This window comes from Dendrobates tinctorius, unplaced genomic scaffold, assembly GCF_039654945.1.
Source record: "Dendrobates tinctorius isolate UK_male_01 unplaced genomic scaffold, ASM3965494v1 ptg000111l, whole genome shotgun sequence".
In the NCBI taxonomy this organism is placed as follows: domain Eukaryota; kingdom Metazoa; phylum Chordata; class Amphibia; order Anura; family Dendrobatidae; genus Dendrobates; species Dendrobates tinctorius.
This window is the reverse complement of record NW_027361779.1, coordinates 14774063-14797104: the sequence shown is the minus strand read 5'-3', so window position 1 is coordinate 14797104 and position 23042 is coordinate 14774063. Positions and strand designations below refer to the sequence as shown.

Genomic DNA, 23042 nt, shown 5'->3' with positions numbered 1-23042 from the left:
TGTGATTCCAAGGCCCCACCGGTCTGTTATTCCCCGGCCCCCTCCAGTCTAACATCCCCCCCTTTCCACGCAGCCAACGGCAGCATACACAGCATGCACCCACCTGCCCGCGCGATCAGGGGGCAGCGCGCACCCACCTGCCCATGTGATCAGGAGGCAGCACGCACCCACATGCCCGCGCGATCAGGAGGCAGCGCGCACCCACATGCCCGCGCGATCAGGAGGCAGCACGCACCCACATGCCCGCGCGATCAGGAGGCAGCGCGCACCCACATGCCCGCGCGATCAGGAGGCAGCACGCACCCACATGCCCGCGCGATCAGGAGGCAGCGCGCACCCACATGCCCGCGCGATCAGTGGCTTTTTGACGTTAACCCTATTCCAGCCAGTCTGGTCTTTTAGGGGTTATAATATCTGTTACCAGTTACAGAATATAAACTTACACCACAATCGCCAGATGAAAAACCGGGGAGTGAAGACTGGAGCAGACACAGATGGACGGACAGTGCAGTCGACAACACCAGGGGAGCACTCACCTTTTTAAGCTGCCAGTTGATAAATAAGAATCAAAAGAAAATACTTTCCCGCCATCTTTGCAGCTGTCGTTGTCACACGTAAAGCGCGGCGGCCGACAGTCGCCGCAGCTCTCCAGCTCCAAGCTCTGATACGGCGAGAACGGAGGCGTCAGAGACCCGGTGAACTCTTCACTCATGATGATTACTTGGCACGGCGGACATTTCCGTGCGATCGTCTGAGAAGCACAAACCACGCCCCCTCTGAAACGTCATACAGACGGCAGCCAATAGAATGCCTCTCCTCCTGCTGCCTGCACGTGGCCTATTGGATGAGATTGTGAAGTGTAGCGCGGGAATAGCCGGCGTGCGTGGCGAGGGCGGGAGACGGAGTGGCTGTGCCGGTAGCCCGTGTCCGCTCCGCCTGCAGCTGTACTCTGTGACCGGTGCTTCGCAGCTTGCTGAAGTGGCTTTTACGTTTGTGTGTATATCTGTGACGTTAGCCTCTTTACCCCCGACCAAGCGAATTTTACTGCTCTTTTTTTTCCCACATTGTGTTTCCTCTCCTTACAGGAGCCATTATTTTCCGTCCTCGTAGCCGTGTGAGGGTTGTTTTTTGCAGGACAAGTTGTATTTTGTAACCGCACCATCCATTTTTTCATGGGAGGCAGGAAAAAAATATTCCAAGTGTGGCGAAATGGCGACGAATGCGCAATTCTAAAATGGGCGTGGGTATTTATTTCCTGCGTTCTCTATACGGTACGTGACCTGGAAATCTGATTCTACAGGCCGTCCAAATACGGCAGGGGTGGGATTCGGCCGGTTCTCCCCGGTTCGATGGAACCGCTTGTTAGAAAAGCAGCCGGTTTCCGAACTGGGGAGATTCAGAGCCACGATCTGATACTGCCACTCAGGACCGGCGTCAGCACCCGGGCAAGTGCAGGGGCCCACCGGGGTCTGTTTCTGAGCTCGCGTCAAAGTTAGAGAATTGTCATATGACAAAGCTGTATTTTATATAACTTAAAAAGTACCAGCACAAAGTCAAGAAAATTTCATGTATATAAACTCAAAGATACATATCAAAAAATACGGAGAAAAAATGAGTTTACCATATACAATGAAAAATAAGTATTTATTAATACAAAAGTTCATCAATTACATAAATGGTAAATGTACAATAAAATATATATCAATTAGTATGTATGGATACACATTTTACTATTTATGTAATTGATGAACTTTTGTATTAATAAATACTTATTTTTCATTGTATATGGTAAACTCATTTTTTCTCCGTATTTTTTGAGCTGTATTTCACATGTTTTAAGCAACCATTTACCAAGTAAATATCCCTGCTGATTTGTTGAGGACTGGGGCCCTGAGGAAGCGGAGGTGATGAACTCCCCAACACGCTATGGGGCCTGTGAATCGGGGGCCCAGTAGTGCTGCCACTGCCCCCCCCCCCCCATTGTGCTTTAAACTGTTGGAAACACGTAATGCTCAATGTTCCTCCGCTGCTTCGTTCTCTTCTGCGCTTTCTTACTCTGTGACATCTCAGGGCAAAAAGTGCAATGACGTCACTACAGCACCCCCTCTGCACTGAGCACTGAATAGTCTGAAGACACCGAAGAGACTAGCTGCAGCCAGCAAGGAACGAGGAGAGGTATTTGATTATATTTTAATTTTATGTGTGGGGCATTATATTGGGCTCATTATGTATGGGGCATTGGTATCTATTCTGTTTAGAACCTATTATTCTGTATGGAGCATTATATAGGGACCATTCTGTATTATATGGGGCCCGTTATACTGTATGGAGCAATATTGGTATTGTTAGGTAGATCCTCGATCGTGTCCCTGTCTTTGATGCGGGCTGTCCTATGCATTTCATAACCACTGGTGGAATCTCGATCCATACGCAGCTGTTAACAAATTAAATGCCGCTGTCAATATGTGACCACGGCATTTAACATGCGCTGTCTGGAAAAATGTCAAAAGACCCGGCCATAAGCACCAATAGGTCATCATCAGGAGCGGACATACCGCATGTGCAACCGATGCCGCTGCACTGGGGCCCAGAGGCTCCGGGGGGCCCTGCAGGGCGGCTAACAATGAGGGCAATCTGGCCTGTTTATTTGGCTCCAGGAGGGCCTCTGGCCAGAGTCTATGCAAATGTGAGGCGGGCAAGGAAAGAGATTACTGCAACTCATCTGCATACAAGATAAAATGACAGCAGAGCTACAGTGATCCGTCCTGCCCGTGCTTGTCTCACAGCAGTCAGCCGTGGCTAGATGACATCATTCAGCGCCACGGTCACTGTGCCAGAGAGAGGAAGCTGATGGTGATGCTGCTGGAGAGGGTGCGGAAAGGTGCTGTGTGTGGCGCGCTGCAGGGAAATGTGCAGAGTGGTGAATGGTGCTTTGTGTGTAGGTGAAGAGTGCAGTGCAGTTATGGAGAGAGCATTGATGGGGAGAAAGCAATAATGGTGTGGGGGAGGAGGAAATGATGGAGGTGGCAGAATGGGCAATGATGGGGAGGAGCAAATGATGGAGATGGTAGGGAAGAAGGCAATGATGGGGATGGTGGGGGAGGGGGCAATGATGGAGGTGGTGGGGAAAAGGCAATGTTGGAGGTGGTGGAATTGGCAATGATTGGGTGGTGGGGGAGAAAGCAATGATGGGGGTAGGGGAGAGGACAATGAGGGGTGTGGGGGATTCGGAAGGGAGAAAGGTGGATTTATAATGCATTTAGGAGCAGGGGAGATGGCGGAAGACATTATTGCTTATTAGGTTTAACAGTCCCTTAGTATATAGTGTACTCGCATATTTATAACACCATCCTTAGTTATATAGTTTCCTCTTTTGTTATGTATAACACTCCCTTATTACATACCATCCTCTCTAGTTATATGTGGTGCTGTCCCTTATTATATAGCTTCCTCTGCTGTTATGTACAGTGCTGTCTCTTACATAGTGTATTCTTGTTTTTGTTATTCACAGCGCCCTCTTTTATTACATAGTCTGCTCTCTTGTTAGATATAAAATGACTGCTGATGGAGGAGCTGGTGACTAGATGACCAATCCATCATCTCCTCCATTAGAAAAGAAGCTTTCCCATGCTCCATCAGCCATCATTGCATTATACAGCTAACAAGACAGGATGGTATGTAATAAAAAACAGGGTTCTATATAATCCAATATGTAAGGGGCAGTGCTGTACATAGCAAGAGAGCGCATTGTACAAGGGACGCAATATACATAATAAAGGAAACTATGTAATATATATACGTGTGTGGCTATATATATATCGTTGTTGCCATAAAAGAAGAGGGGCCCAGACACATTTCTTGCATAGGAGCCCCAAGCTGTCAGTGTCCACCCCCTGGTCATCATGACTTCTGTGCTCATCATTGTAAATCTGCTTTGATCGCCGGCCTGCATTCATAAGAGATCTTGGTTTCTGCTGCACATAGCAGCAGATCAGATGATTGCAGCTTCAATTTTCCTGAGGAGACTATTGAAGCCAGAAAATAAAAAGTTTTTAGAAATATTTTTTAAAAAAATCAATTACCCCCTTTTTCCCCATTCAAAATAAAACAATAAAAAAATACTTGTTATCGCTGTGTTCAGAAATGTCTAATCTATCAAAATATAAAGTAAATTAATCTGATCGCTAAACTTGTAACAAAAAAAAAGCGAAACGCCAGGCTCGTCACTCAAAAAATTAAGCCCTCACCCAGCCCAAGATCACGAAAAATGAAGGTGTTACGGGTCACAGAAAATGGCGCCATAAGAATTTTTTTTTTCTTACGATTTTTTTTCACCTCTTAAAGGGAACCTGTGAGCAGGATTGTGCTGAGTAACCTACAGACAGTGTCAGGTTGGTGCCGTTATACTGATTTAAAATTATACCTTGGTTGATGAAATCCATCTTGTGGCTGTTTAATCTTTATTATTCGGTCTCCCATGGCAGCACCACAAGAGAGAGGATCTGCCCTTCAGGAACAGGATACAAAATAAGGTTGCACTCTATCGTGCTAAAGCATGTCAATGTAGAATATATGAAATTTGAATAGCAATACAGCTAAGGAGCATTAGGAAAAAATATGAGACGCTTAGCATATAACTTGGCCAAATTATATCTGCCCATCAACCAACGTTAAGGTGGCCTCAAAGTCTGATGGGTACCTACACTGTGTGAATACCTCTTTAAGGCTGATGTCTGAATTCCTGTGTGAATGTGGACATCTCTGTCAGCAATGACTGCATTTATGGGTAAGTAGAAATAGTCCAGTCAAAATACAGTTTGACCCGGAACAAATTCCAAGAAAGCGTTTTATGATTTTTTTTTTTTACTATTATATGTGGGGAACAACATATTAAAAGTTTTCCAAAAATTGTTCACCACAAAGTTCCTAACTATGACGTCATAAGACGATGACAGCCATCGCACTAAAAATAACGACTATTTTGCTATTTCAAAGCTGTAGCTTTAGGTTACAGAAGAGTTAGCATTTTGTATACTATATATTTTCATATAACAATTTTTATACAAAGTTTGTGACGAACGGGGGTCCCGCTGCCACCAAAATGCGACGCAATCCCACCGCTCTGACACGGGTGTATCAGCGGACGGAGGGATGAGACACACTGCCGGCATATGGCTATCTCAGTCACAGTGGGGGCTTATCTTAGTTATCCCACCACTGGCATCATGTGACAAAAATGCAGCAAGCTAACCTTGCTTAATTTACCGCAGGGGGGTTATTTTGGATGCCCTACCACTGCTAACAACTTTCCAAGAACTGCGGGGATTTATGTATATCCCACTTTCTCAGTTCCACTTTGGAACTCGCAGCTCTCCGGCGCCCCCCTTACCCTCAGGTCAGTGAGGGAACTGCACCTAGGATAATTAGTCGCCGGACGGGCTGCTTGTTGTGCACGGACAATTAGGCTACCACAGTAAGGGAATTATCAATGCTGTGGCCGCAGCCCCCCTTTAGCAATATAAGACCCTTCTGTCCTGCCAACTAGCCTAATCAATTGCACACACCACGCTGCCACCATCCACGCTTTTCTTAATTCACAGAGTTAAATTAAGAGGGTCCGTGGCAAACCCCTGAAACCAGTAGCGATTATCTAAAAGAGGCGCATAGTTCGTTTCTTAGAGCATGGAGACAAACTGATAATTTTAAGATTTATTCCCAAAAGGGCAGTGATTATACAGATAAAAGTTGCTATAAAGTTGAGACAATAAATATGTACAGATACAAGTATAAAACAAAAATGGATGAAAACGGAAAGTACACTTACATGTGGTCAGTTGGTGTTAGGCAACCCATGCAGCTGAGGAGGGAGGGGCGCTTAACCAAACGTCCCCACTCATCGGCTCGTCTCTCTGGCATGAGGACCTCAGCTGGGCAGAGATGCAGGAACTGGTCTTTGATCATCAGGTCCCGTAGCAACTCAAAGGTGTTCACTGATAGTCCATGGATCCACTGGTCAAAGTGGGTCCTGAGTCATTGCACCACATCACTATAGGTATCGTGTGGGCCACGTTGGAGGTTCCGGAACTTCTTTAGGTATACCTCAGGTGTCAGCCGGTATTTGGCGATCAGAGCCTGCTTTATGGCATCATAGTCGGCTTCTGGCGGAAGAGAAGCAAACGCTTCCAGAGCTTTGCCTTTTAGCCCTGGAGTCAAGTACCTGGCCCATTGGACCTTATCCAGCTGGTACTGTCTGCAGGCTTTCACAAAGGCGCGCAGAAATGTGTCCAAGTCCCCATCCTTTTCGATCACGGGAAAATTCTCTGGCCGGGGTTTAGGACTCTGGATGCTGCTGGGCTCACTGCTTCGAGCTGTGGGGGGCATTCCACCCCCGCTGGAGCATCTCCAGCTCATGGGCCCTCTGAGCTTCTGCTTGGCGCTCGGCTCTCTGCTCCGCTCTCTCCCGAGCTTGCTGGATCAGCTGCAGACGTCCACATGGGCTTCGGCAGGGAGTTGCTGTAGGGCCAATTGCAGATAGGGGTCCAGGACTTCCCGGCTGGCGGTCTGCACCATCTGGACCCCTGCGGCTGCACCATCGGCACTGGCACTGCCTTCTGCGCCCTGGCTCTCATCCCATTGCACTAGAGCCATGACCAACTGGGCTTTGGTCTTGTCGGCGACGTCAATCTGCTTTGACGTGCACAGGGACCTCAGGGTGTCCTTATTGAGCTGCTTATAATAAGATTCTCCCTGCGTAGCCATGGTTGCCAAATAAGAGATAGAAAAGAAAAATGGAGAGGAGGGAGGGAATACTCGCACGTACACACAAATGTCTCAGGACTAGTAACCACTGAGTCTGTTCTCCAAAACCTATGAGGCAGGATTCCCGCAGGAACCGTGCAGGTTTTTAGTGAGAGGAATGATTGCTCAAACCAAATCACTAATGCTCTATATTATTTTGTCTCTATTTTGGCTCTATTTATATTGTACAAGTCCGCTCTGAAATGTAAAGTGCTGCGGAATATGTCGGCGCTATAGAAATAAAATTTATTATTATTAGAGTTTTATACTAACTACATGGACAGGCGAGGTCATGACGTCATCAATGACATCATGACATATATGTACATTTCTAGAAATTATAGAATTAATACACAGTGCATTTTAAGACCTACTTAATCACTGAATAAGCGTGTCAGGTCAATAGTCACTATTTTCATCATCAGACACTGCTTCCTCACTCATATTGTCACAATGCCCTTCTTGACATGGTCCGTATATCCGTGAACAGGTAAGTCCGTGTCTTTTGCAAGTGCACCGAAGTGTACTACAACCACGAGAACAATTGCAGTGAATTATTTTCAGAAGTGTTTCTGGCGCGGGTGAAGTATCCATCATCACTGGAACTAGACTGTTGTTCTGCAATTCCCATCCCCATTCAGTAGTGTCCACGGCCTCACCATTGTCCATCCAAAGCATCACTTGGAGGTAACTCCGAAGGGCATGATACTTAGTTGCAGAGGAGGTCGGTGGCAGTCGTTCAGGTGTAACAAAGATTTTGGCTGAACCAACTTTTTTGCAGAGAATAGAATACTTCATTGCAGACAGATTGTCTCCAGGTTTGCCCCGAACAATGCCACCATCGCTTTACACCCAGCGTCTTCAATCTCAGCTCTGTTTTTGTTAGGTGTGGAAAAGATTTTAGCACAGCTATTTAAGACTGAGTCTCCCTTCAAAACCTTGTGTAGACCGAGTTTTTTTCCTATTCCAAAAACCGCGGAAGTGGTATCGCAACCCGTGAATGCATGAAGGAACAGAAGACTGCTGCAGACATGGTTTCCCAGGAACTTCTTCATAACCTTAATGTCGTATACTGTTGCAGGACTCCCTTTATCCGAGTAGAAATAAAGCTTGTTGCCATCGCTGGTTGACGTGTGATGAAGTAACCACACCAAAAGATCTGTATCTTTGCCAATGAGACTAGTACTTTTGTTGGATGACATTGACACTGCTACCTTAACATTCCCCACATCTGCATCCCCCTCTGATTGTATTACGTGGCAACCTCTGTCATTCATGCGCTGTGAAACGAGATTGATAAGAGACTGTTTGTTCTCCACATTCGAAAGGAAGTCCTCCTTTTTCCCGACAAATTTCGTTCCTTCAGCAATGTTCACTTTGTTACTTGTTCGTTTTTTGCGCCATCGCTGATGGGTAATGTCCTTAGTGTTTGGTCCTCCAATGTAACCATCAAATACTATCGTAGCCTTATCATAGTGATTTAGTGTGAAAGATGCATAGTCTTCAGCGATTGAACAATATGTCTTTCCTTCTGACCACTTCAGTCGATGGAGAAGAGAACCTCCGTCAAGAACATAATGTTCCACTTCTGGTACATCCTTGAGTACTGCGTCATCTGAACTCTGTTCTTTTATAGCAGCCATCAGTTGTGCTTTGTTTAGTTTGTGTAAGAGATGTTTTGCCTCAAAGAGGGATGGTGGGTATGGTGAAAGTTCATAGGCCATCACCTCATCAAGGCAAAGATCAGCAGTTTGAGACACCACAAGAAACCTTTGGAACAAAAGAGCGGGGTCTATTGTTTTGTCCTTCGCAACGTCAATAGCCTCACTGGATGCCAGGGTCTTGGCTTTCATTGACCGCTTGTACTTAACTGAAAACAGTGATTGACCCTCCATTGTTGCCACTATTTCTCTGCCAATGGTGAACAGGTTATGGACATTCACATCCTTATTTGCATTGACACCGGTGATAATGTTGCGAAGAGACACTTCATCAGAGAAAGGTGAAAAGGTCTCGAGTTTATCTGCAATTTTCTCCAGGTCTTCACGATCTCTTCTCGTCATTGACGTTCTTGCCTCCTTGTGTTGTTCACTGGTGACAAAGCTCTGGCGAGTGAAACCCTGCATTGCATCACTGTAGGAAGAGGACACTGGCACAGACAGAGTCCACAAGGCCCTCTGATGTTCGGACATTCCACTTCCTCTGGTGAGTCCTCCTGCAGTTTTTAGGGAGTGCATCAGAGCTTGCTCGATGACTAGGTCGCAACCCAGGCCTGCCCAGTACTGATCAGTCCGCCTTACAACATGCAAGCCATTCATATATCTATGGAAGACTGATGGCATATCATCTTCCAGAGTGGTCATAGACTGGAGGTAAAAGGCGGCTTTCACATAGTTCCCATGGCCAGCAGCTGCAAGACTGGGCAAACATTAGGCTACAGCATGAAGGTGCATCAGCCAGGATCCTGTACGATCGGCCTCGATAAGCTCCCTTCCAATTCCAACCATCTGTTGGTAATTCAGCCATAGTTTACTGGTGCGAGAGTGAGCGGATAATCCATTTCTTTTGGTGGACAAGAGGTGGACAATTTCACTAAGGCAGGTAGAAGTGATGACCGAATTCAAGTCACTCTCCCCTGTCAGTGTCCGAGCATACAACTGCTCATGTTCTTGCAACAGGTCTGCAAAACCGGGATGGTCGCAAAGTACTTTGCAACTTGCTGAGTTAGACACTGATCAAGGAGGAGATGGCCACGGACTGCACACTGAACTGCCTTTCCAGTCATGATGTGTTGCACAGCATTGTCACCGTAAATTGTTCCCAAGATCTCTTTGATTCCACTCCCATCCATCAACGTTCCTATGGCACCCATAAGATTCACCAATGTGTGGAAGATCCCGAGCATCAGGACAACATCTCGAACCGGGCTGTCTTCAGGCACCTCGTGTTTGATTTCTGACGCTTTCCAGTAGAGTGGCTGATCGAATGTAACAACTGCAGCGGATCGGTGTTTATCAGCAAGGTTGCACAGATACTCAACAGTAGAGAAGATGCATGACTTGTTTCCGGAATACATGTCAATGATGGGCAGGAAGATTACCGAAGACGACCCCGGATGATCACAGTCATTATGTAGCATGTGCATCATTCCATTCCAGCTCAGTGCAGGCTGTTTGAAGCGTAAAGACATCTCCCACAATACATCAACACGATAGTCAATGGCGTCGAGAAATAGCAAGGGCTTGAATTTTATGTTTCGGCGAGTGTGTTTTGCGAAACGGTATTCCCTTACATCAACTCTGCTTTGTTCAACTATCTCCAAGTCCGCAGTCTTCCGTCTGAGAAAAGTGTGACTGACCTTCCTTCCTGGAGTCACAGTAGCTACCATCCCCATGCCGTGGAAAGTCCCCTTCCCATCTAACGTGATGATGATATGATCGATGTTGTCCGTAGCGAACAGCAGTGCCGTATCCAGTCTGTCTATGGTACCACCGAGTACCTCCTGGCCAACAGAAATGGCAGCGTTTTCCTCGAATCGCTGAACTTCCGAAAATGATGAACAATATCCCATGGCTGAGAGACTGTCTACAAGAAATCGAGACCTGAAATGATGATGGAGCTGGACTGCTAACCCAAGCTGCAATGGAGCTACTACAGCCCTGGGACGTACAGCCTGAACAACTGATTGTCCAATGCTTGCGACCTTCCTGTGAATGTCCTTTCCAACGAAGAGGGTTTCAAGCAAGCAAAGCAAACTCAGGGGGAGATAATCTAAGGCAGACTGACATTCAAGCGAAGAAGTCTTCGGATATTCATTGCTTGAAGATGGGATCTTAGACTTGATATCGCTCTTGGTTAGTTTGGCCACAGACTCTATGATGGCTCTCTTCTGGGCTTCTTCATCCGTTTCCTGACTACGGAAATAGTCCCTCAGGATAATTCTGGTCTTTTCACGGAACGTTACAATGTTAGGCAACCCTTCACACTCTGCTCTGAATAGCGAATCGCCATACCTCTCCTCCAGCCTATACCTCAGCCATTTATTACTATAGGCAGCACTGTCTTCTTCTACAAGATATTCCGTCATTTTCTTTGTAAGATCTGTGACAGTCAGTTGCTCTTAATCGTTGTCCTCGAGAAATGCACACATTCTAAAGAACGCTTGCTCTTGGTCCATGTTCATCGGCCTCCCTACCTTCCGCGGTTTCTTTGTAGTAGATCCACCACCATAATGCATAGGAATTCCGTAATTTGTCCGAAAGTTAATGTCACATGAACGATGATACAGACAGTCCGCAGCATGTAAGTCCTTCCCAAAGTATGCGATTCTCCCTTGAATGGTGATTGCCCAGTCATCATTACGCTGTTTGCAATGTGACAAGATGGACCTTGCAAATCCATCCATTTTAACAAAGCTATAGTCATCGAAATCACTACTAGATCTTGTCTTCACCACTTCATGTCCACAGAACAAACACTGCGTCGTGCTATCATAGGATCCAGTAGACACCCGTGTACCTCTCTTGGCAGGTGAACAATGAACGGAAGTAGCTTTCTTATGCAAGTCTTTGCTTCTTGTTTATGTAGTTCATACGACATCTCTTGTGCACCACTACTCCAGCAGCTACCACAGTGCTAGCGCCCCTCTCAATACAGGCTTTATTGATCCCTTCAGCTCCTTTCGCACCAATCATCACTCTTTCATAGAATCATAGAATCGTAGAGTTGGAAGGGACCTCCTGGGCCATCTGGTCCAACCCCCTGCTCAAAGCAGGATTCGCTAAATCATCCCAGTTAGATGTCTGTCCAGCCTCTGTTTGAAGACTTCCATTGAAGGAGAACTCACCACTTCTCGTGGCAGCCTCATCCACTCATTGATCACTCTAACTGTCAAAAAGTTTTTTCTAATATCTAATCTGTGTCTCCTCCCATTCAGCTTCATCCCATTGCTTCTAGTCTTTCCTTGTGCAAATGAGAATAAAGTTGATCCTTCTACAATGTGACAGCCCTTTAGATATTTGTAGACAGCTATTAAGTCTCCTCTCAGTCTTCTCTTTTGCAAACTAAACATTCCCAAATCCTGCAACCTTTCCTCATAAGACAGGGTTTGCAGACCGGTCACCATTCTGGTCGCTCTTTTCTGAACTTGCTCCAGTTTGTTGATGTCTTTTTTAAAATGTGGTGCCCAAAATTGGACACAATATTCCAGATGAGGTCTGACCAAAGAGGAGTAGAGGGAAATAATTACTTCACGTGATCTAGACTGTATGCTTCTGTTAATACATCCTAGAATTGCATTTGCCTTTTTTGCTGCTGCATCACACTGTTGACTCATATTCAGTCTGTGATCTATTAGTATACCCAAGTCTTTTTCACATGTGCTGTCACTTAGCCCTATTCCTCCCATTCTATATATGCTTTTTTCATTTTTATTGCCCAGATGTAGTACTTTGCATTTCTCCCTGTTAAAAACCATTCTGTTAGTTGCTGCCCACTTCTCCAGTTTATTTAAATCTTTTTGAATCCTCTCTCTCTCTCTTCTCTAGTATTAGCTATCCCTCCTAGCTTTGTGTCATCAGCAAATTTAATCAGTTTACCCTCAATTCCTTCATCTAAATCGTTGATAAAGATGTTGAACAATACAGGGCCCAGGACACAGCCCTGTGGTACCCCACTTGAAACATTCTTCCAACTGGATGTGGAGCCATTTACGACCACTCTTTGGGTCCGATCACTAAGCCAGTTATGAATCCACCTAAGAGTTGCCTTGTCCATTCCATACTTAGTCATTTTTTCAATAAGGATTGTATGAGAGACTTTGTCAAATGCTTTGCTGAAGTCAAGATAAACTATATCTACAGCATTTCCTTGATCCACCCAATCAGTAATACGTCATAGAAGGAAATTAAATTAGTCTGACATGACTTATTAGTTACAAACCCATGCTGACTCTGTTTAATCACTTCATTCTTATCCAGGTATTGACATACATGTTGTTTAATAATTTGTTCAAAGATCTTTCCTGGTATAGAAGTCAGACTCACCGGCCTATAGTTGCCTGGGTCCACCTTCTTCCCCTTTTTGAAGATAGGAACAACATTTGCTCTTCTCCAGTCTTCTGGCACTTCTCCTGTTCTCCAAGAATTTTCAAAGATTATGGAGAGGGGTTCAAAAATTTCTTCTGCTATCTCCTTCAGTACTCGGGTGTAATTCATCTGGACCTGGAGACTTGAATTCATTTAGGTTAGCTAAGTGTTTCCTCACTATTTTTCTGTTTATAGATATCCTTGATTCTTCTATTCCCTTAATAGGACAGTGAAGAACAGTTGATGTTACATTTCCTTTCTGAGAGAAAACAGATGCAAAATAGGAATTTAAAAGTTCAGCCTTCTCAACATCCTGTCTTACCATTTCATCATTTTCATCCTGTAAAAATCCTATAGCATCTTTAACTTTTCTTTTACTTTTGACATATCCCCAAAATCCTTTATTATTGCTTTTGACATCTCTTGCAAGCCTCAATTCATTTTCAGCTTTAGCTAATCTGATTTGTGCCCTGCAGGTTCTGCAGACAGCATTATATTCTTCTTTAGATATGCCTCCCTCTTTCCATTTTATAAACATTTTTTTCTTCCTTTTTAGCATGTGCTTAAGTTCTGTGTTCATCCATCCTGGTTTCCTTAAATGCTTCCTATTCTTCCCTCTTTTCGGAATTGTTAACAACTGTGCTTTGAGAATTTCATTTTTCAAGATTTCCCATCCTTCCTGGACATTTTTGTCTTTAAGGACATCCAGCCATTGGATCCCTCCAATTCTCTTTCTGAATCCCTTAAAATCTGCCTTTCTGAAATCTAACCTTGAAGTCTGAGTCTTCACAGGTCTTCCTCCTTTAGTTATCCAAAATTCTAAAATAGCATGGTCGCTACCTCCTAGGGTCCCAGCCACTTTTACCACCTCAACCATTTCCTCCCTGTTTATAAGGATTAGATCCAAGGTAGCAGTTCCCCTTGTTTTCTCCTTTACCTTTTGGAAGATAAAGTTGTCAGCAAGAGAGGATAAGAATTTCCTTGACCTGTTAGTTTTGCCTGAGAGAGATTCCCAACAAATGTCTGGATAGTTGAAATCTCCCATGACAACTATGTCATATTTTTTGGAGAACTTGGCCATTTGATGCAGAAAGAGTTCATCCCTATCTTCAGCTTGCACAGGCGGCCTGTAGTAAATGCCTACAATGGTGTCCTTTCCATTGTTCTGTCCTTGTATTCTTACCCAAACAGTTTCCACAGAACTCCCAGTCTCTAAAGCTTCAATCTCTGTGCAGATATACGCGTTTCTAACATACAATGCGACACCCCCTCCTCGTTTATCAAGTCTGTTTCTTGCAAATAAGTTGTATCCTTCTAGTCTTGTATTCCAATCATGTGTATTATCCCACCAAGTTTCAGTGATTCCAATGACATCATATTTCTTTTCCTGTGTTAGTAGTTCCAATTCTCCTTGTTTGTTGCCCATGCTTTGTGCATTAGTATAGAAACATTTTAGTTTGTGATTGGTTTCTCTTTCTCCAATATTTTTATTAATTAGATTCTTTCGTCTTTGTTCTTCCTTTCCACTTCTAATAGCAGAGTTCTCAATAGCATTTGTCAGGTGTATGGCTTTTTCTGGTCCTTTGCTTCCCTCCCTTTGCTTTCTCCGTCATCTTCTACTTCATGGCTGCATAAGGGGCAAGTTTCTTGACTTTCCATCATTCTCAGCTCTGTAAAAGAAGATAAATCGTTAAATAATAAATATAATAATAGTAGTAATTGTAAAAGAAATATGATAGACACTGAAAGGCGAGTTGCATTTAACATTTTACAGCTTTGGCGGCCATATTCTTTGATGTCACATTTGGACCCTTTGTGGTAACCCTATCTTGGTAAACTTTTAGTATGCTTTTCCCTACATGTAATACTACCAAAAAAAACAATAAAACACTTTCTTGGAATTTGTTCAGGGAAAAGGATTTTTTTTTCGTATTTTGACTGGACTAAAACTCAATTGAAGGAGGCTCTCGTGAGACTATCCTAAATGCCTTACTGATGATACAGGGGGCTTCGGCATTTCTGTCTGCTTCAGCGGATTCTATTAGGATGGCAGCAAGGGGAGCAAAAAAGACCATCCCATTGACTAGCAGTTCCTGTTGGAGGTAGATTATCTGCCTTCTACCCAGCATGGTCAGACTACCAATAGTAACTGGGTTCAGAATCTAATATCAGTACTCAGATAAGAATTTTCCTCCCTTCCACGAGATAGATTCAAGGTAACTTCTTCCGGACTTCTCCCTCGGAGCAGGATGCCCTGGGGCGGAGGTCCGTGAACTATGTCACAATAAGGTTCTGGTAGATGTCCTGGAGTCAGATAAAGTTGGAGGTTTCTACTCCCCCCCCAATTTTTTTTTTCAGAAACCAGATGGTTCTCTCAGGACTATAATTAACCTTAAAGCCCTGAATGAGTTTCTGATGGTACACCCCTTCAAAATGGAATCAATTGGCCTTACAATAAAAATGGTTTTGAAAACTGTGTTATGGTGGTTTTAGATTTAAAAGATGCATAGTACCATGGGCCCATTCATGTGGATCAGTAGCGATGCCTTAGGTTGGCAGTATCTATGGGAGGTTCAGTCCGCCACTTCCAGCTTAAGGCCCTTCCGTTTGACTTTGCAGTTGCCCCTCGGGTTTTTGCTAAAGTAGTCGCCAAAGTTATGGCCCATCTATGTGAAGCTGCCATTCTCAGCATTCCCATCATGTCGGATCGTTGGTGGGATTGCTGGGACATCGTTATGTGTAACGGGGGCTTTAGTCCTGAAAATGTGTGTGTCCAGGCTAGATGTATATATAACCAACAGGAAAGGGGAAAAAAAAAAAGACCTGAAACATATGGTGTAATCAGACATGAATGGAATGTTGGTTGCGCATATAAATGAACCTGTGATGTATATACAAGAAAAAGGGCGCACTATTGATGTAGCAAATGGAGGGAGGTGCAAATTGGTAGTAAAAATATATGCTAAAAAGAGAAAAAATAAAGCACTACAATAACATGCACACTACACCAATTATTAAAGTGAAAACAAGGCTTTATTGGTACACACAATAGAAAAGTGCATAATAAAAAACAATTAAAAACAAGGACCCAGAACCGGGTACCTGCCAATGTGCAGACATGTCGCATAATATAATACAATACAAAAAATCATGCTGGAGACCCAATGAGCAAATATGCTATGCAAAGAACAATGCTTGTTTAGGCTAAGGCTAATGTGAAAAATCCATAAGAGTAACATAATATATAATGGTACTAGCTGCTGAACTGACAGGCTGCTTCTGAAGTAGGAACCAGAAGATTACAAGTCATATATATAATAATAATAAAGACCGCTATAAAAAAAGTTCACAATAATAGTGTAGATATGATTAATCCCACAAATGAGCATATAGAGATGAATGCATTCCAGACCATAGCATGTGGGCTAAGTATAGCCACAGATTAGCGGTCACAATAGACCTGGGAGCAGTAGCCACAATAAATGATTCATGGTGAGAGCATAAAAGGCAAAAGGATTACCAGACCAAAATCATGCGCCCTGTATATGGTGATGCAAAGACGTCTGCTCACCGCATCTTGGGCTTCGTGCCTACTTCCGCCTCCCCCCGCTGACTTCTTGTTTTAGCCCCGCCCACATCGCGGTCGCTGCATTCTCACACCTGTGCCTCCTGTAGCTGATTTTTTAAGGTATTTATCAGTGGTTTGATCACACCACCAGTACTTCCCCTGACGAAGCCGTACCTGCTAAGGCGATACACGTGGGCCACCGTTCGGGTCCCCAGGATGGGTCCTGCCGTTCCTTGTGCATGCATGATTTTGGTCTGGTAATCCTTTTGCCTTTTATGCTCTCACCATGAATCATTTATTGTGGCTACTGCTCCCAGGTCTATTGTGACCGCTGCTCTGTGGCTATACTTAGCCCACATGCTATGGTCTGGAATGCATTCATCTCTATATGCTCATTTGTGGGATTGATCATATCTACACTATTATTGTGAACCTTTTTTTATAGCGGCCTTTATTATTATATATATGACTTGCAATCTTCTGGTTCCTACTCCTGAAGCAGCCTGGCAGTTCAGCAGCTAGTACCATTATATATTATGTTACTCTCATGGATTTTTCGCATTAGCCTTAGCCTGAACAAGCATTGTTCTTTGCATTGCATATTTGCTCATTGGGTCTCCAGCATGATGTTTTGTATTATATTATGCGACATGTTTGCACATTGGCAGGTACCCGGTTCTGGGTCCTTGTTTTTAATTGTGTTTTATTATGCACTTTTCTATTGTGTGTACCAATAAAGCCTTGTTTTCACTACTTCCTTTATAAATGAACCTGTGCTGACAACCTCCTTCACCAGAAAAACTACATAGAACAAACTGAAAAAATATACCATATACAACTTAATACAAGTGTGTTGCAGTCATTTGTTCGTGTATGCCTCATAACATAGAGACCAAACAAGATTTATCATACAAAAAGCTTTCATATTTTGAAATTTGGTACAAACAACCTGCATACCCAATGTTAAAGATAGGTACGCAGGCCGCATGCAGACGTAGACAGAGTTGAACGGAGGAGGTGCGGCAGTGGGCGGAGCTTCACAGAGGAACTACGCAGCCATCCGCAGCTCTGACATCCGCAAATGTGAAATCAGCCTAAATTATATTTTAATCTCAACATCAAGCGGATCCTGGAATCCCCTTTTTTCCCTCCTAGGTAAGCTCAGTCTGTGGCACAGTGGGTCCACACCCACCAGTGTTACACTGACACTACCTCATCATCAGCCGTTTGCCTGTGCAAACCCCCTTCTCCCAAAGTCTGATCCACCTAGAATGTAGCAGTTCTTTCACAAAATTCTTCTGAATCTAGAAATCATCCATTGGGTCTCTTTATGGTAAATTTTCTCTGACAAAACTGAATTACTCCACTGGTGGCAAAAAAAACTGCCAGACATGAAATGATCTCCTTTTAGAAATATTACCATTTCTTTTCTTCATGGCTAGCTGTTTCCATTATTCTTCTGTATTGACCATGAAAGCAAAACAGATTAAAATAAATTACAGAACTCCTTTTCTGTTTTAGACTGGTGGCCTTAGAGGGCATTCAAGTTAATGGCTTTTAATCGTCAATGTCCTCCTCAACTCAAATCGTATCGCCATGTACATTTTGATCCACCATAGCTACTACCTCTTTGACAAAAACCTGGGTTGAAATTCCCATGGACTTTTTGTTTTTACAGATCTTCCTGAAGCACCAGGGTTAGCTGCCATCTTGGTCCTCATTGGCTGATTTTTCAAGATATCTCATTTTGTTCTTTTAACTGGACTACATCTGTCCTGAATGTTCTTCAAAGAGATTTTCAATCTTATGTGGCCTTTCTGCTCCTATTCAAAGTGTCTGACTATGGTGTGGAACTTATATCCAGGTTCTGTAAGTCAATCTGCAAAATTCGTAAAATCTCCTAACATTTCCACCTTCAAAGTATTGGTCAGACAGAGAGGATCAATAAGTCAATGGAACAATACGTTTTTGGATTTTCTGAGATGCCATCAAAGACAATTGGCTGGGTTTGCTATCTTAGGCCGATTTTGCCCCCAACAATTCAATTTGGATCTTCTGGAAAATCTCACTTTGTCACAATCTATGGGTTGAGCCTTTGTATTCTTCTGCCAATAGCATCTAATAGCAAACATCCTGTTTTATGTATATAGAGTTTCTCAGGATATCCTAAGCATCTCATCTGACCTTTAATTCAAGGTGGCAGCAGCTGTGGCAATAGCGAAGAAGAGGCGTGACAAACACCATCCACCTGTTCCTACCAACTCTCCTGCTGATTAAAATTCTCTCTTATAAAAAACATCTATTTTAAGATTCCTTGCAAAGTGCCAGTCCCTAAATCATTGGTCCATTTAAAATAAGTGAGCAAATCAATCAAGTCACTGTCTGTAATGAGTATACCGTGACAGAGTGGTTTCCTCTATTTCAGGGGTCAGAAAATTGTAACGTTTGGGTATGCACATGGCTGAAATGGTTGGATTTGCTTTGCTTTCCAGTTAGCTATGCAGATTTCCCTTGTTGCAAGGGTTAAACTTTTACTTGTCTCCTAAAGCTTCCATCCTGAGCTCTCAGCTGTCTTGATTTTCTCCACTCCTCTCTGGTATAAGTATTCGCCTCTGAGCTTGGGTAGTTGCCAATGATGGCTTTCTATATCGTGGAATTGGTTTGGAGCTGTGAGTGGGATTACTGTTTAGAGGTTTGTCTGATATCTTCCCTCTCCTTTATCTCTATTTTTGTTTGCTTCTCTCTTCCTTTCCCTTTATGTAACGATAATGTAAAAATATCATGTATGACTTTTCTGGAACATTCCAGAATCTTCCATTCTCTACACTCTCTAGAATGATTCATAGCAGCACAGAGCCAAGCAACCCCCCTTTTCCCTCCTTGTCACACATTGCAGCCTTGTTCTCCTTTGCCTGCAGCTTCATTAACAGCTTGTAGCACTACACTCACTCCTTCCTGCTCTTCCCCCCTCTCTTCCGAAAGGAATGCTCTTTGTCTAAGCACATGTGGTTGTATATATATATGGGAGATAGTAAAATGGGCATACCTCGGACGCCGTCCGTGACAGAAATATGACAATTACATATTGGGACATGCGCCGATTGGGGTTCACTACAGTGGTGCTTGCTAAATTCTAGCATCAACAGAACCAGAGAAACGGAGTTCTCCTGAACAGAGCAGAATAGACAGCTAATGTTTGTGGTCATTACAAAGCTAATTTCAATATAAGATGAATGATGTTTCTGCCGATATTCTGCTAGGTTCTCAAGCCCAGATATGGTTATAAGTTTTCAGAACCCAAATCTGTACTTTAAGAAAGGGGAGGACTGTCACCAGACAGCCCCTTTGGTGATGTCACAAGCCCAGACTTATAAGTCTGCAACTGAGCCCCCCCAGTGAGTTGCTGCTTGGGAGCCGTTAGCACAGGACCTCAACCATGAATTATGATATCTGGCTCCTCCTCCCCACATGGTTCTGCCTGAAATGATCTAAGCAATATGTAAGTTTTCCTCCTCCCCTTTTATTTGTAGTTGCATTGTACATACTATTATTGTCTCATTTTGTAAAGTCTTTTTATCATCTGTAAACACTGCCCATATTTTGGGAATAAACTATAAAATTTATTAGTTCTGTCTCCTTGCTCTGTGACGAATTCATACGTGCCTATAAGCTAATTACGCAACTAATTTAAGCTTGCTTCGAACCTCTCTATTAATTTTAAATATTAATACGAGGAATCTGAAGCTGGTGGCAGCGAAGTGTGTTCTGGCTAGGTGGGTACCATGTTTTTTTATCACATGGTACCAGCGGTGGGACATCCGGGTTGCACAGGGCAAGTTTCAGCGGTTGTCCCTCTAATATTTCCCTAGTGGCAGTGCTCCCCTTCCCATTCATCTCACCATTTGCTGTCTGGCTCCTTAGTCAAGTGTGACACTGTTTAAAACTGGTTCCCACTTTAAAGGTTCACAATGCTTTTCATATCGCCTTACTTCATGGACTGGTTCTCAGGAAATTCTCAAATCTCTAATCTCGTCAACTCCTGCTTTAGCCGGTGATCATGACGTGGAGTATGAAGTTATTCAAACTTTGAACTGCAAGAAATTTTGTAGGAATATTTATCTGAATGAATGGTAGGGCTACAATCCTGAAGAAAGATGCTTTGTCCCAAGTATGAATAATGACAAAATACATTAAAGCTCCAATTTTGTTAAATTATGCCAGGTATCCCTTTCTACGTTTACATTCCCCTTTTGGTGTGCCTTGTAAGGGAGGATATTATTCACCTGTCCTAACGTGCGCTTCTGGCCATCGGGCCGAAATCCGCCCACTGGTGACCCCGTCACGTGATTGCGGGTCTTTGGTGGGTGGGCATAACAACCGGAGGTCTCCTGGAGACCTCTATGGTTGTCACTGCTGGCTTGCTGTGAGCACGACCCCGGTGGTCAGGGCTCATAGCAAGTGAGTAATTCTACCTAGAGGCAATCTGATCATCCCCTGTATGTAGCAGAGCCGATCGGGTTATGGCAGCTTCTAGTCGTCTCCCATGAAAAGTATTGAAGCATGCTAAAAGTAAAAAAAAAATTTTTTTTTAAAAATATAAAAGTTCAAATCGCCCCCCGTTTCACCTCATTCAAAATAAAAATTTGTTATTGCCGCATTCAGAATTGCCTGATCTATTAATAAAAAGGATTAACCTGATCACTAAATGGCGTAGCTAGAAAAAAGTAAAAATGCCAGAATTGCATTTTTTTGGTTGCCGTGATAAAAATGCAATAACGGACGATCAAAAGATCGTATCTGCATCAAAATGGTATCATTAAAAACGTCAGCTCGACCCGCAAAAAAATGCCCTCACCCAACCTGAGATCACGAAAAATGGAGACGCTAAGGGTATTGGAAAATGGCGCAATTTTTTTTAACAAAGTTTAGAATTTTTCACCACTTAAATGAAAAAGAACCTAGACATGGTTCGTGTCTATGAACTCGTAATGACCTGGAGAATCATAATGGCAGGTCAGTTTTAGCATTTAGTGAACCTAGTAAAAAAGCCAAACAAAAAACGAGTGTGGGATTACACTTTTTGCAATTTCACTGCACTTGGAATTTTTTCCCTGTTCTCTAGTACATGACATGGTAAAACCAATGGTGTCGTTCAAAAATAAGACTAGTCCCGCATAAAACAAGCCCTCACATGGCCTTTTTGACCAAAAAATAAAGTTATGGAGAGCAAAAAATGAAAATGCAAAACCAAAAATACCTCTCGTCATTAAGTGCGTGCAATGTAGTGCGCCTTCTGACAAGCTCTTTACAACATCTCATTTTCTCACTGCCATCTCAGCTGTACTGTCTCATGTGCTGACCGCACACCCAGCTCTGTAACAATCAAGGTTTCAGAATTGAAACTCAGCACTGCTGTTTTAAGGTGCTGACCGCTCATTGGCTTGTTTTCCAAACAATCAAGTGGCCTGAATGACATTTCAGCTCTGCTTTTCTTAGGTGTTATTCCCACTTCTGGTTTTGCTACTCCAAAGTGCCTGACTGCTGTCTCTGCTCTGCTTGTTGCAAAGTCATATCCAGTACATGTAGCTCTTCTGGTCCTCACAACACCATGTGCCACTAGACTCCTCCGTTGCATCAATGCCTCTAGTTTGTTGTCATTAAGTTGACCTACGCCATAGTTAATCCACCTCACCATGTGAGCCCTTAGTACAAGTATTGTTATATTAAAATTTCTAGCTTTTTTTTAACCTTGGACTCTTAAGGGGGTTTTACTTACCTCCGAGCGGCTCCCCGCTGTCCATCGCTGATCGCGTGAGAATGTCCGGCTCCATTTCTCGTCGTCCGCTTCCTGCTGGTGCCGACAAGCGACTCATGGAGGCGGGCGGGAGGACGTCAGGATCACTGTGTGTGAAAGGTGAGTATCGTGCGCTGCGTCGCTGCTGCATCGCTATGAGATCTTCAGGTGTGAAAGCTCACTAGCGATCATTTAGCGATGCACCAGCGATCCTGACCGGGTTGGATCGCTGGTGCATCGCTAAATGTAAAGGGGCCTTAATTCATGTTTTTTTCTGAAAATATTCAACTTTCACTGTAAAGTGTTAAGTGGAGTAAACTAGTCTTCACACATTGAATATAAGTCAGTGGAGTTAAACCCACCTGATTTGGCTAGATTGACATCTAGAGGTTTATGGGTGTCTCCAAACACTGTAACAGTACATTTTTAAATCCCTAATATTTTTACTCTAGCAGGATGGAAGCTAGTCCCAATTATGCCAGTAACTTACTCCCTATTGATGCTTATTCAATAAGCTTGTGCTCATGTATAGCTGGCAATTGAAAGCTTTTTCTTACTACTACTCATGATCTTTCCTTTGGTGGCATAGTGTTTGCCTAGAAAGATTTTCTTAGTAGGGTTTAGATTCCATTGTACTATGAGAGTACAAGTAAGTTAGGAGTAAGTGAGCTTACCACTGCTGAGGAGTAAAAGGAGATGGACGATTCTGGTTAACCACCCTATTGCAGGAAAAGTAGTTATTCCACTCTGTGGTAGTATCTAATAGTAGCTTTATTATGCATTTCAAGTTTGTACC

General features: G+C 43.5%; 1 protein-coding gene across 1 annotated transcript in view; it reads right to left on the bottom strand.

Moving 5' to 3' along the window:
* MMS22L (MMS22 like, DNA repair protein) overlaps nt 1-761 on the bottom strand; it is a 147817-nt gene extending 147056 nt beyond the window's left edge. Inside the window, exon 1 of the mRNA XM_073589524.1 lies at nt 537-761. Within this exon, the coding sequence (XP_073445625.1) occupies nt 537-712 (176 nt within the window). The 5' untranslated portion in view covers nt 713-761. The remainder of the gene's footprint in view (nt 1-536) is intronic.
* Between the last annotated feature and the right edge of the window lie 22281 nt (nt 762-23042).